This window comes from Aythya fuligula, chromosome 3, assembly GCF_009819795.1.
Source record: "Aythya fuligula isolate bAytFul2 chromosome 3, bAytFul2.pri, whole genome shotgun sequence".
In the NCBI taxonomy this organism is placed as follows: domain Eukaryota; kingdom Metazoa; phylum Chordata; class Aves; order Anseriformes; family Anatidae; genus Aythya; species Aythya fuligula.
Window position 1 is genome coordinate 31,809,277 of NC_045561.1, and position 14,536 is coordinate 31,823,812.

The window sequence follows — 14,536 nt, forward strand, 5'->3', positions numbered from 1 at the left end:
TACCCTGTCCCGTCATGCTGTATTTAGAGCTAAGGGATTAGTAATGGGACATGAAAGTTTGTGATATGCTTTAGCTTGGAGGGTGAGATGTGCTAAATGAAACATTAAAGAGTTCTTCTGTGCTTCATTCTGTCCTAATGTGAGTTGTCAGTTAATTTTTTTATTTTTTTCTGGAAAAAGTTGAAATGTATTTTATCAAACTCAGTCATTTGTAAATACTTTGAACTAGAGCAATGGCTTTTTTTTTTTTTTCTGCAGTTAGGTTAAAAATAGTATATCCTAGGGACAGAGGAAGCAGCTGTGTTAAAGTATCTGCGTATTGCTACGTTTTCAGGATTTCTATTAATGATATAAAGTCAGTTGAAATGACATCCATTACATATTTGTCCAAGCAAGTGGAAAAGCAAAATAAACAATGTGGTGGTAGAGAATCCATCGGAATCGTGTGTGTTGCTGCGTGTCTGTCCTGGAGGTGATATCTGTCCTGTGCCCCAGTTACTGCTGTGATGCATATACCTCACGCTGAGCAGCGCCAAGACAGTGAACTCTGCCTACCTTATATATCTTCTTACTCATCTTTACTGGCTTGTGCTTCATATGTACGCAGATAAAATAGGCATCTTTTTCAAAATCTTTCGACGCTCTGAAATACCTGGTAGTTTTTAAGATACTTTCTCCATTGAAAGGAGAAAAGCTAGAGCTCTTAGAAGATAACTTCATTTATTTCACAACCATAAGTATTCTTGCAGTAATGCAGACAAATTTTCCCAAAGGAAAGAAGGTAATTATAAATAAAATGGATGATACTTTCTTTATTAATGCTTACACTATTAGAATACCAAATGCTACACTGCTACGCCATATGGCTTTTGACTTTGTCTTTGATTAAAAGGTTAGAATTTTTCCCCTGTACATGTTTGTTCGGCATTTCAGCATACACCTTGAGCCAGGATTGTATATTAAGCTCCTAGAAATTAATACAGAATGTGGTAATCCTGTTGTGCACCTTGTTAGCACTTTTTCTTTGTCCTTTTGTGTCTTTTGCTAACCTTTGTTTTCCAGTTATCTTATGTAATTCATTCTGGACAAGTCCATTAAAACATAATTTAAAATGGCTATTACAAAGTATTGTGGTTTATAATTAAATGTCATTAATATTTTAATAATCATTAAAATCTAACTTTTCTATTTAAAAAAAACAAATCTGTTGTAAGGATCATCTTCAATTTTAGTAATTTATGTAAGCTGTTTTTTCTTTTAGTCTTGGATATGGCCCGACATGTTCCTCTCTACCGCGCGCTGCTAGAATTACTCCGTGCTATTGCGTCCTGCACGTCGATGGTGCCATTGCTGCTTCCTCTGTCTGGAGAAAACAGTGAAGAGGAGGAAGAACAGCTGGAGTCACAAGCTTCTGTTGGGACCCTGTTGGCTAAAATGAAGACCTGTGTAGATACCTACACCAACCGATTGAGGTAATCATTTTTGTCATCCCTAACCTTTCCTTGGCTGTGTTTTATAATTAATGTGTTAAGAATATAAAAGTGAAAGAAAACTCAGTTCCATATCATTTACATATATACGGTCCTGCAGTCCAGAGTGAGAACATAACATATACTTGATCTAGGTTTGTGTTTAATATGCATATTTTCTGTTTTATTATGCTACTTACTCGTAAGCGTAATAATTTTCTGCTGATGAGAAAGAGGAGTGCTGCTCAAGAATCTGGGAGCTTCAAATCTTTCTAAAACTTCTTTCCCTCTTAGGGAGGTGTATGTCTTGTTTGCAGGACTCTGTATTTCCTGCTGTCAGTCTGAAAGCAGGAGCATTCCTTGGAAGCACTTACACGTGCCTGTTCTGTAAAGAATAGAACTGGGGAAGGTGAAACCAAATGGTAGTTCTTACTGGGTTTCTTTTATATGCTATTATGCTGCTTTATCCATCGATAATGGATTCCCCATCAGAGGCTGACTGGTTAGTAGAGGAGCCTTTTGGGTTCTCTCACAAAGTAAAAGATTCAGTTGTTACTTGTAGTGAGAAACCTAACTGCACGGTGACAGTTGAGAATTGTTGACTAGTGATATTGGTTGGTGCTAAATGTGAAAAGCCTGTTTGTACACATGGCAACTCTGCAACAGTTAATTTGTTAATGCACACGTCAGAGGTGAGCTGGGACACATGAAGATGATTTGATGTTACAAACGGATGCCCTGGAGCCATCCGTGCCAGGCTTTTCAGGTCTTCACTGCCTTCTGAGGAACTTCACATTTGACATTTCTTGTCAGGCACTCTCGCAGTCTGGTACTGCAATTAGAGAACAAATGGAGAAGTGTCTCAGTCCCCCTTCTCTGCGGTGATGCCATCCAGCTGCATGAGGGATGCAGTATAATGTCATCTGCACAGGCTTGTTCTGCATGTTCTCTGGACTTCAGCAGACTTTTCAAGCCTGTTTCTCAAGGAAACCCATACAGACAGAAAAGACATGAGAACAGTGTCTTACGGTAACCATCAACTACTTTTTAGGTACCTCCTCTTATAAAATGAAGGCAATAATAAGCAGATTCTCTTTCAGGGAACCTGTGAACCCAGACTCATTGGTAGCTGCTTTTATTCCTTGATGATTTTGGTGTAGTCCATAAAAAAGGCAGTTTTGCTTTGTTAAACCTGTTACCTGTCTCAGGCTGGTTGGGCCATACATCTTGGACAATAGTAAGATTTAGACCAGCCATCTTTTTCCTGGTCTGTTCGGTAACAACCAGTACCACCAAATTGTTTTTTCCTATCAATGTTCAGTCACCGAAAATTCAGAGCAGTCACCGACTGGCTCTGACAGAAGCAAGGAGCCGCTGTGTGCCTCCCAGCTCCTCGTGCCTCTGGGAGGTGCTGGAGTTGGCACAGATTTCACAACTGACTTTTCATCTCTGGATGTCTCCAACCTTCCTGGTTTTCAGACTTGAGGATTTGTGTTGGTTTTTGTTTTAATGGATGAGTCAAGTTTTTCTGCCCAGACTGAGGGTATTAGAAAAGCAAATTCTGCTGCAATTCAGATTTCCATTCTTTTGATCATTTTCTGTCTCCAGGAATTAACAGGTTACTTGCTTTCAATATCAAGCTGACTTGTAAAGAAACAATATTCATCCTTAACTTAACTCCATGGACTTAATTACTTGTGAATTTCTGGAGTCCTTTTTAACTTTGATTCCTAGTCTTGCATATCAAGCATGTAATACCCATGGTGGGAGAAACAGAATTCGGAAGAACAAGTAACATTTCTTTATATTGGTTACCAATCCAAGAAACATCAGCTTGTGCTTTGCTGGCAAAATTATGTAGATCACAGTATATGTAATCTTAAAAGAAAAAAGAAAAGAAAATCATAATTGACCTCTGTGTAATCAGTTTCCAGTATAAATATATGTGTAAATCTCTCCACCATGATTACTTCTGTTGTTGTTGTTAATCTGGTCATCTGTTGGACAGCCTCAGATTTAATGAGCATGAAAACCTCTGTCTTCTCACATCACTTTCTGAAGCTGAAGTCTGAAAAGTTTCTTTGTCAGAATGGCACATGACCATTGCTATTTGTAAGCTCTTTTTACTTCGGCAAAATAAGATATGATGGTACTAGTTCTTCAATGTTAGCTTAGGATCTGAAAACTAAGAATAGCTCCTCAGGCACAATCAGTATTATTTTAATAACTTATAAATTTTATTTTAAATTTATGATTGGTTCAGTTACGTGTCTATATAACTTCCTTGTGTTATTTTGATATATCAGCTCAAAAAAATACCTTGTCTTTCCCTGGGTGGTTTAAGCATAATAGCGTTTGTCTTTAAAGCAGGGTAGAGACAAGGATGGAAACACCAACAGCCTGAACAGCCTGGAGTCATTGGGGTGGAAGGTTTTAATTCTCAGCCTTTTAGCTGAAGGTTTGCCAGCAACATAAGCAAGTGTTGGCATGAATTTCTTAAATGGGACAATCTGCTGCCCTTTTTAGGTCAAACGCCAGAAGAACAACATAATTAGGGGATCTGCTTTCAAAGACAAAATTTTCCTTTATCTGAACAGCAGCGTGACTTGCTTGTCTACCAAATGTCACTTACATGTTGGAACAAGACTGTCCACTTTGATCAAGGGGGACAGTTCGGTTTTGGATTCCAGTTAAGCATTTGGTTTTGTTTACTTTCAAATGCCATAGCACTATGGGAAAATCAGAAAACCTCAGGATAATGGAGAAGACGTTTAGGTATGAGATGCTCATTCCTAAACTTGATGAGGCAGGTAGGGTAGATGAGGCATTTTCCTTGCTATGGCTTTTCGTTGTCTTCACTGTTACGTTGCAGAACTTCTTTGAGTAACCGTACATTTTGCAAACAGTTTCCTTTCTAATTGGATCCTAAGAATCCGTATTTTTTATTATTTTTTTTTTAAAGACAAAGCCTCTGTCACTTTTTTTTTATGCACTCTCAAAGTCCTGTTCGGACTTAATGGTTGGTTGCAGGGACCAGTCCTGCAGCCTTTACTGGTTTGAAATGCTTCAGTTTAGTGTCTGTAAATACAGTGCTTGAAGCTCCAAGGAGTGTGGGGAGCCACCTCAGAGGAGGCTGCTTGCTTTTGTCAGTGCTTTATTTGCAAAGGCATATTCCCTTGCTTGTTTTGCCTAATTTTAGTAGATGGGTCTAAGAGTCTGTGGAAGGAACATGCATGGTTGGTGCATGTGGAAGCCTACGGAAGGTGGGGGGCATAGTGCTGGTGGCTGCCATGGTTGCAAACCTTCTCCCAGCAGAGTGACCGTCAGCATAAAACTGAGTGGAATTGCCTTACAAGCAGCATCTCTGCAGTACAGAGGGGCTGAACGGTTCGCTGCCTTTACTTTGTGAATAATTTGATAAATGTATCACTCCATATTACCACATTTACCTCTAAGTACCTGGCATGAGTGAGTAACTATAAGTATTGGCTTTAAAAATTAAAGTTGCCTTGGGAGTGTATCGTTCATTATTCATTTATCACAGCGTGAAAAGAAGGCTGTCATCTTCCAGCACAAGCTAAATTAATGGCTTAAATTATTAGCATGTACACTGCTGTCTCTTCTAGCAAATATATTAGTTACTGTCATCCCTTTAAACACGAGCTGACATGAGTTTGTCTGCATTTCTTCAGTGGTTGAAAAGCTGCAAAGGGAAGGTTTTAAGTCCTAAATAAATACTTGGCTTCTCCTCCACTCTGAAAATTGTAACATTTAGATAAAGGTTTGGCCTGCATCAAATAACTGAGACATTTTGCTCCACGCAAAATCTTGGAGGAAAGGAATACACGGTATAACAAAGACTTGTAAATATTTTCTAAAAATAGAGAAAATGTACAGCAAAATAGTTACACGGTTATATTTTCTACCCTAGTTTATTATTTATGGATATTATTTGGTTTTGTTTCTTTGGAATACCATTGAAAAACATGTAATTGGAGCTCAGGAATTTGATAATGCTGCTAGTTTACCTGCATACATAGATTTATATGCAGGCTGCTACAGTGCGGGGAAGACTAGAAGGATCCTACTGCCCTTATCACTTCTGTGAATGAGGAGATGAAATATGATGAACCAGGAGATGAACCAGAGTGTTTTTTTTTCTCTTTAGCATACAAAATATCATGGGTTTCAGATTGTGCTAAGAAATAGGTTTGGGGACCAAAATACCGTATTTGGTGTTGCTGCAGATTTGTCTCAGGAGTAATGTTTGCATGGCCCTGAAAGTCCTGCTTCTCACCTCCAAGACCAGACCCAACAGAGCCGTGTTGTACACACACATTACTCAGGATCCATCCAGCAGGCTGCTAGACCACAGCAGGCTTCACAGGCTTTCTCTGTGTGTACCGAGATTCTTCTGTGCAACCAGTTGTATGTAAAGCCTGCAGGGCTTTAGATTATGTTTGTCTCACCCATTTCATAACCATCTTTGGATGGAAACTATATAGACTTTTATATTTTCCACACCAAGTTTATTTTCAGCCTCAGAGGTAGAGTCAAAATATCCTTTGTGTGCTCATGTGTTCGCTGTCAGTATGTCTGTAGAAGGTCTTATGCATGTGCTTAAGCATTTTGTCTAATGAGACCAGTACCTTAATGTTTTGCTTCTGAGACTAAGAAGGAGGAAAAAGCTGGTAGTCTAAATTGTAAAACCACAGGGCAGATGAAAGCCTTACAAGATAACTGTCTGGAAAATAAATTTGTAAGAATGAATACCACTTTCTGTATCTGGACCAATTACATTTTCATTGCTTTTCAGGCATCTTTCTCTTCTGTAAGCCAGTTGACATTTCATTTTAACCAAAATTTCTCCAAGGGTTCTGTAGCAAAGAGCTTAAGGATTCTACATCAATAGCAAGCAGTACTAAATCCATACACCTTTCTTGGGACTGATGGCTGTAGCACGTCTCTGATGACTGTCATGTCAGGTATCACTGAGGTTTAGTGGACTTAAATATACATACCAGATCTTAATAGGCTATTTAAAAAATCTTAGCCTAGATTTCCCCAAGGGAGAAGACAGCAATAAGGATTTGGGAAAGTGTAAATGGGAGAGGCAGCTGCTGCTTCTTTTTCTTCAACTGTTTCTTAAACTCTGCACTGTTTGGCTTTGATGCTTTCCTCCTAGCTGGGAGTACTTTGAAGTTAAGTATTGCTTGAAGTCAGCAAAGGGCTGACATCAGGTTGGATTAAATCTAGAACAGGGAAACTGGACCATGCTGCAGTAATGAAGGTTGTTATTAATGTGCTCTAGGCAATTCTCGTTTGATTAGGTATGGTACAAAGACGTTCATTATTAATATAATCACCTCTATTGAGTACTTTATTTATGCATGTTCATATATTGAGTTCATTATTTATGCCTGATGTCAGTCTAGATCAAACTACAGAAAGCATATTGTAGTTGATAGTGGCTAAAATATAAGTTTGGAACATCAAAGCATTGCATTGCTAATTCTTCTTGCATAGATAGCTTGGTTTTGCTTCTGGGTATGGTAATGGGAAAGAAAACCAGTGCTTCTTGGCTGTTTATCTTGATTGGATCTTAAAATGAACAAGTGCTGTTAAAATTTTACAGAAAGTGGGGGAGGGGGAGAGGCTTGTTAGCATAAAAATCTCTATAAGTTTTGCAGGATAACAATGTAAATTTGTGCTAGAATTCCCAAATTCTAAAATAGTAAGGTGTTTAAATTGACATTTGAATTTGCAATGCATCAATTATAAATATGTAATATAGAAGCCATCTACATTCGTAAGACTTAGAATTATGCTACATTACATTGCTTGATTAAAGAAAAGGTCTTATCTTTTATAGTCCAGAAGAGAACTGCAGAGAGAGAGAAACATCATTTTTAATTCTTGTAATGCCTACCTTGTAGTTCATAGGCACAGTGTGAATTTTGACTAGAAGATCAATCTCCTAGCATTTTACCATGAGCGTATTTTAGAGAATTGTTCGTGTATTGTGGAATAGGAAAAAGTACCATATTATCTATTTAAGTATTGACTTTACACCAGGATCTGCGTGGGTGGATGAAGTGCACATTCATGACGTGATTTTTGTTATATTGATTTTGGAAGCTTCTCTAACACTTCATGAAAGTGTGCAAACATAAAGTCAGTATGCAGCATAACTACCGGAATTACTAAATGGTTGTAGCAAGAAACTAGTACAGTTCTACAATGGGCTTTGTCTTCACATTTTTCCTCTTCATATCAGTTGTACTTTGTTTGTCAAATCAAGACCGTATGTTCAGTATTGTCACAGCTGATTGCTACATTAAGCAGCATTAACCTGGATTAATTAACCTGGATACCTGATTAACCTGGAGATACATAGAGACATTCCATTTCAGAACATTGGCTTTTAGCTTGATCTTTGATATTTTCCTTGTTGACATGCATTCTCAGTACTGTCTAATTTGTTGAAAAATTTTCTCTCATGCTATATCTTTTTTTTTTTTTCCAATATTAACTAAAAAAAAAAAAAAAAAACAGGTCTAAAAAAGATAAAGCTAAAGCTGGAGTAAAACCAGATGCATCTGATCAAGAACCAGAGGGGCTCACACTTTTGGTACCAGACATACAGAAGACTGCTGAGATAGTTTATGCTGCTACCACCAGCTTGCGCCAGGCAAACCAAGGTAAAATAGAAATACCTTTAGAAATACTGTGTAGTGATTATTTGTAATGCGTTTGTGAGCAGATAACTGAAACATTGGGTTCAAAGCAAGAGAAAAAACTTCCTCCTGCCCCCAGTCACCGACTACATTTTCAAATGTAGTCATTTGGACCCTTGTGTTAGTCTTAAATGTTAAAAGCTGAATATAGAATAATTCAAGTAAGTCACACATCTCACATGTTTCAGCACAATTAAGTAGTGTGTCTTTTTTTTCATCAGAAGATGAGGTATGTGACCATTAGTAGTAAGGCTTTTGGTATGAGAAGCAAGCCTTCTGAATTAGTATAAGTAAATGCACAACAAAAATATAAATCATGGATTGAACCTGCAGACAGTCAAACAACCATCTGGTTGTCTAGTAAAGAAAACTAAAGATTAAGTAGCTTAATTAGTAGGAGCAGATATTATCAAGGAGTATATAACCAGCTCCTAATTTTGGAGAGTGCATGAAAAATACTTGCGCGAGTGTCCATCCACACAAGTGTATGTCAGCCTTGCTTAAGAAAAATCATTAGAAGAATCAATAAATGAATATTCATAACAGCAGTAGTCATTAATTATTTCTGAGCTGAGATAACGATCTTTATTTACTTTAAGCTGTTCAGGTAATGAAAAGTTGTAGTTAGAAAAACAGATTTGTACGCTCTGAGGGATCCCCAGTTTTCAGAATTCTCTGCAGACACTATCATGAAGTGTCATTTCAAGTTAAATAATCCCCAAATGGTTGGCGTACCTGTCTCAAAATTACATTATTAACTACAAATAATCATCACATTTCATATAACAGAAAAGAAGATGGCTGAATACTCCAAAAAGGCGGCTGTGAAGCCCAAACCTCTGTCTGTTTTACGCTCTCTTGAAGAAAAGTATGTGGCTGTCATGAAAAAACTCCAGTTTGGTAAGTTGAGAAGTGTTAATGTTTGTATTTTAGAAAGCAGATACCTAAGAAATATGTAATCTTTTGCAATTAATCTTTTTTTTTTTTTTTTTTTTTTTTTTTTTTTTTTTTTTTTTTAAGCTTTTTGCATATGTCACGACCACTGATACTTTTTACACATGGAAAATTATACAAGTCTGTATTTTCAGGTTACAAACTAATGTGCTCATTGAACAAATATGGAACACATTATGCATACACTAGATGAATTCAAGGGACCAGTCACAAAATTCAGTGATGGTGTCCATATTTTCATTTCTGTAATGATTTGTGAGTTTTTCAGTCCTCAAATTCTATTGCAGTATTAGTAGTGGTTTTTTAAACTCTTATATGAGTTTATATAGATGTTTGTTAAAAGTATAACTTTTTTAATGGAATAGCATTCAGATCAAAATGTGTTTTTAAAGTAAAATGAAACTGTTGTAAACTCCATTCTGTCCTTTTACGAAGCTTGTTATGTTGTATTTGGAAAACATGATGAGAATTGGTTCTCATTTTGGCCATAAAGGGAACGTGTTCAAAAAAATTCGAGAACTACTACTAGTGTCTCATCTAAATAGAGCTATAAAATTATTGCAGAAACATGTTTTACAAATTTTTTGACCTGCAGTGCATTTGCAATCACATTTCTTTGCTGTTGTATTTGTAAGGGATTTTCCTCCCAAATGTTTTTGGAATTGTATGCCAAGAATACGCAGGTAGGAAAGTTTGTAATGGTAGCCTTGCACCCTGACAGCCAAGCTGTAGATTTTGCATTGTAAGTGACTAAACAAAATTAGCTATAAGTTTTTATGATCTTTTAATAACATTGCAACCACCACACAATTAAATACTGTTGGTGCTCTGTTTCACGCTGATTCTATTATTAGCATTATTTTGTATTCATAAGTATCATTGTATGCCTGGTCTGGAGTAACTGGTAGCTTTCCAAATCAGAAATGGCATACGTTGGACAAGTTGCATATGAATGCTTGTACATTTGCTGCAGGAATTCATTCGACCCAACACTGGTAATGCTTTGTTTTCTGTGAGCACTGTTAACTCAGAAATACATATTTTCATGATGCAAATTAAACTTTGCTGATTTTAATACTCAGAATGTTAAGGCTGATCCATTAGTAACTTCACTGTTTTCCTGATGCAATAAAATTTTCTTCTCTTCCAGACACATTTGAAATGGTTTCTGAAGACGATGATGGAAAATTGGTTTTTAAAGTAAATTACCACTACATGTCTCAGGTAAAAAATGCAAGTGACGCCAACAGTGCTGCCAGAGCCCGACGTCTTGCTCAAGAAGCTGTGACTCTTTCAACATCACTGCCTCTCTCATCTTCATCCAGTGTTTTTGTACGTTGTGATGAGGAGCGGCTTGACATTATGAAGGTGAAGTTATTTTTATTTCCCTCTTTCAGCTGGGTGTAGAAGAAAAAACAGAAGTATTTCATTTAGTCTGATCCTGATTTCTCAATAACTTGGTGGGAGTGTGGGGGGGGTCCATCTACCAACCAAGGACACTTAACTTTTGTTAGCCAAGGAGACTTAACAGGACACAGTTCATTCTTCTGCTGTTCTAAAGTGAAAAGTTTTGTTTTGCTGCTCGATTGTGGTCAAATGGTATCTTTGCATACTACAGTTTAAGTCAATTAAAAGCAGTAGGTATGGAGAAGTACACTGAATGTCTCTGGGCCTGAAGTTTGAAGACAGAATTGAATTAGTAACACGCAATCGGAGGTAGAGTTAGCTCCTTTCAGTTTGCTTTCCAATTGTAGTCTGTCTGAAGAAATGGACGTTAGCTGAGAGCTTCACTTACCCAGAATATTGAAGTGAACAGACTGATAGCCTGAATATGATGATGATGCCTACAATGTTTTCTGCAAAGTAGCATGTGGAAATTAAATGTTTCATATAACTTAGAAAAATCTCAACAGGGTTACAAATGTAAGGGTTCTTTTTAAAAACTGTCTTCTTTTTCTTACAATGGTAGGTTCTCATTACTGGTCCTGCAGACACCCCTTATGCAAACGGATGCTTTGAATTTGATGTGTATTTTCCACAAGACTATCCTAACTCCCCTCCACTCGTGAATCTGGAAACAACTGGAGGTCACAGTGTGAGATTTAATCCAAACCTCTACAACGATGGCAAGGTAGGTCAACTTTGCTCTTGTGCACAAGGAAGTGAAACTGATGAAACTTGTCTGTTTTTGTTCCTTTGTGGTTTTGTGTCTTAACCATGATAATTCTGAACTTCCAAGATTAAATAGTTTAAGAACAGGGGACCAAAGGCCTTCCTAGTCCAGCATCTTGCCTTTAGCTGTAAGGAAGAAGTCATGACCAAAAAGGTGATTTTTCTAGAGCGAGGCATATTTTGTACTCGATTTGGTAAACCTGGCAGTGTTCCCAAATGCAGGTCATTCATCTGGATGCTTTGTGGTAGTGTGGAGACTGGGCTTGCCATCTTACAGCTGCAGCCAGCACTGGCTGCCTGTGGGAGAGCATTAAGAAAAGGGCAAGTGCTGAGCAGCACGTTCCCAGCGTCCAGCAGTGTAACAGGCCCCTCAGTGAAAATGGTGGCCACTTTGTCCAGTGACTTTTGGCAACCTTGCATGTCTTCATCTACAGTGCTACATAGGAGTGAGTTCTGCAGCTACCCACTAAGTGCTATAGTAGCTCCTTTTTTGCTAAAATTCATGAAAATTGGCTCTTAAATTACTATTAATTAAAATACACAGGTATGGGTATTAGGCTGAGAGAGGTGCTTTGCACTCTCTGATTTTAGAGGTGCTCGTTTGTTTTTTTTCTTTTTACAGTCAAATGAACAGCCACTCCTGATGTACTGGAGAAAGGTGTTTTGTTAAAGCTGGTCTTCAAACTGAATTGAAAAGCAATGTAACTGTTTCAAATGGGAATGACCTCTTTTCTGAATTATTTTAGAGATCATTTATTTTGTAAAGCCTTTATCAGCTGGACTAGACCAAAAATCAAGTAATTTTGACTTAGAAAAATGTTCTTTTCCACCATCCTTGATAAATTAACCAGGCAGAAATCTATTTTGGCTAGCTGAAGTAACCAGAATCCTTTCCATGGGCAAAGTATGCTTCAAATCAGCTGCAACCAAATATACTTGCCAAGTGCCTTGTCTCTCTTGCCATGCAGAAGTGATTTTTCTTAAAAGAAGAAAAAGGGATTCCTTAATCTCGGTATCCTTTTAAAAAAGAAAATGTAACTCTAAAATAAGGATGGAATAACTGTTTTGCTTAAAAAATACTAAAAGAATATTAAAAGCTGAAGAAAATTAGGGGTCCCTCCCAGCACTCCAGTCTCCTTGGTATGGTACAGTTCATTCTGAAGGTTGCAAAAACCTAACAGAAAGTCAAGCACATACCAGGGAAATGCAACTTGTATTTATACAAAAAATAAGCACACAGGAAATTTTATAAAACTACAAAAAGCTGTCTGTATGTCTGCTCTGAAGTCTAGACCCACAAAACAGCTTTGCCTGTACCAGCGTAGCATTCCTTCAGCCTTTTTTAATGCAAAAAAAGTATCTGCAGACAAATGTTTTTTCTCATTTTCCACTCTTTCAAGGGTTCCCCTTGCTCACTGTTTTCAGAAGCTCTCATGTTCCTTTTGAGTTTTACAATGGGTTTTCTTTTAATGCAGACACAGAATGTAATTGAGACTGGAGAGTCATGGCGCATACTCTCCTCTAAATTTCTTCTATTTTGTCTCATTACATTCCCTCACTTCGATTGTTCAATTTTGTGATAAGGTTGAAGGACTCTGTAGGCTTCACTGCAAAAATCCATATCGGTCATAAGAGTTAATGAATATTTTCAGTTCCTTGTTAGTCTGTGCGAAAGAGAGCACCTTTGAAATGCTTAAGCAGAATGATTTTCTTTAGAAACAATAATTACAAGTGTTAAAAAAGTATTGAAACAGGAATGTAAAAAATCAGATATTCATGATTCATTTATTTTTTGGAGCCACTAGAATCAGTAGGTTTTACTTGAAGAAAAGTAATTTAACTTGTTTTGTTCATTTATTAGCATGCTGTTTGTCCTTATCCACATTATTTTTACGTGCTTTCACTTCAAATTAGAATCATAGCAAATAACTTAATTCTAAAAGTCAAATATATGCAAAAGATTGTCCAAAAAAAAACCCTAAAACTTAATGTAGTAACTAGAACTAGTTTATTATATTTGTCTATGTTATTAATAATATCACTTTTTCAGGTGTGTTTAAGCATACTTAACACGTGGCACGGAAGGCCAGAAGAGAAATGGAATCCCCAGACGTCAAGTTTTTTGCAGGTGAGCATTTCTTTCTCTTCAGTGATCTGTCAGTCCTAAGAGTTTCTCTTCTCGTGCTTTTAAACCTGAATTTTCTTTCTCAAATAAGCATATATATAAGTCCAGAAAGTGTCCTATTGTGACATCGTTTCTGTCACTGGTAGCAGCAGTTTCATCTGAAATTGTCTAGGACATATTTTTCAAATGGACTTGAGCTTGGTCCACCTATATGTTAGGTCAACAAGCAAGGTCTGATCCAGCAGCTGTTAGTAAGAGTTGCCATCTGGAAGGTAAAAAGCTGCCACAATCAGCCTGATTTCCAAGGAGTCCAGACCATGGGAGAACAAACTCGCATCAGATTCACAAGTGAGGGTAGATGCATTTACACACTAGTCTTCAGTGAAGAGTGAAAAAACTGTGGGGAAGTTCACAAAAGTTAGATGTCGTTTAATTGTGCTATTACAGGGATGAAATTAATATGTTGCGAATGTCCAGCACTGAGTCATTCTCAGTGCCTCTTTAAGATGTTTTTTTTTTTTTCTTCCTCATGTAAACGTCCTTTCATTGTACCAGCAGCTGTGATGGGATCTGTATTTACTTACGTCCAGGCAGTTATATTTAGCAGCTACAATCAGACTATACAAAACAGTAACATGAATTTGTCAGGACCTACACTGAAAACACATAATATACAAAACTTCCGGGTCATGTCCTTGTTCAAACTTTTTCTTGTATCTGCAAATGATTATGGTGCTGCAAGGTGGAGAAAAGCTGCCTCCCCCCTTCTTATATTTAGCGCTTGTATTTAACACAGGAAGTAGAATTTTTGTGACAGATATTTAATTCTCTTTCTAAGTATTGTTTATACTGCATTAGTAGTTTTCAAATTTTGCCCTTTACACATGTACTGATAACGTAACGAAATACATAGCTATTTAACACAGCATTGCAGGTGATTTTGGTATTCTGGGGCAGTAGCTACACGCTTCCAGTTTTTAACTCAGGGGATTCACCACCACAGACAAAGAAGGCTTACGTAGGCTTATCTTACCACAGAGTTTCTGTTGGAGGCATGTAATCTTAAATGATCTTTATTA

The 14,536-nt window shown here is 37.3% G+C and overlaps 1 protein-coding gene and 1 non-coding gene across 2 annotated transcripts in view; both read left to right on the forward strand.

The window, feature by feature from the left end:
* The window catches only part of BIRC6 (baculoviral IAP repeat containing 6), a 173,717-nt gene that overhangs the window by 150,441 nt on the left and 8,740 nt on the right, over window positions 1-14,536 (forward strand). Inside the window, exons 66-71 of the mRNA XM_032184553.1 lie at window positions 1,262-1,472; window positions 8,025-8,170; window positions 8,996-9,106; window positions 10,311-10,528; window positions 11,130-11,291; window positions 13,383-13,460. Of these exons, the coding sequence (XP_032040444.1) occupies window positions 1,262-1,472; window positions 8,025-8,170; window positions 8,996-9,106; window positions 10,311-10,528; window positions 11,130-11,291; window positions 13,383-13,460 (926 nt within the window). The remainder of the gene's footprint in view (window positions 1-1,261; window positions 1,473-8,024; window positions 8,171-8,995; window positions 9,107-10,310; window positions 10,529-11,129; window positions 11,292-13,382; window positions 13,461-14,536) is intronic.
* Window positions 11,451-11,610, forward strand: LOC116488366. The gene has a single exon (XR_004253157.1). It is a non-coding gene; the product is annotated as a U1 spliceosomal RNA (small nuclear RNA).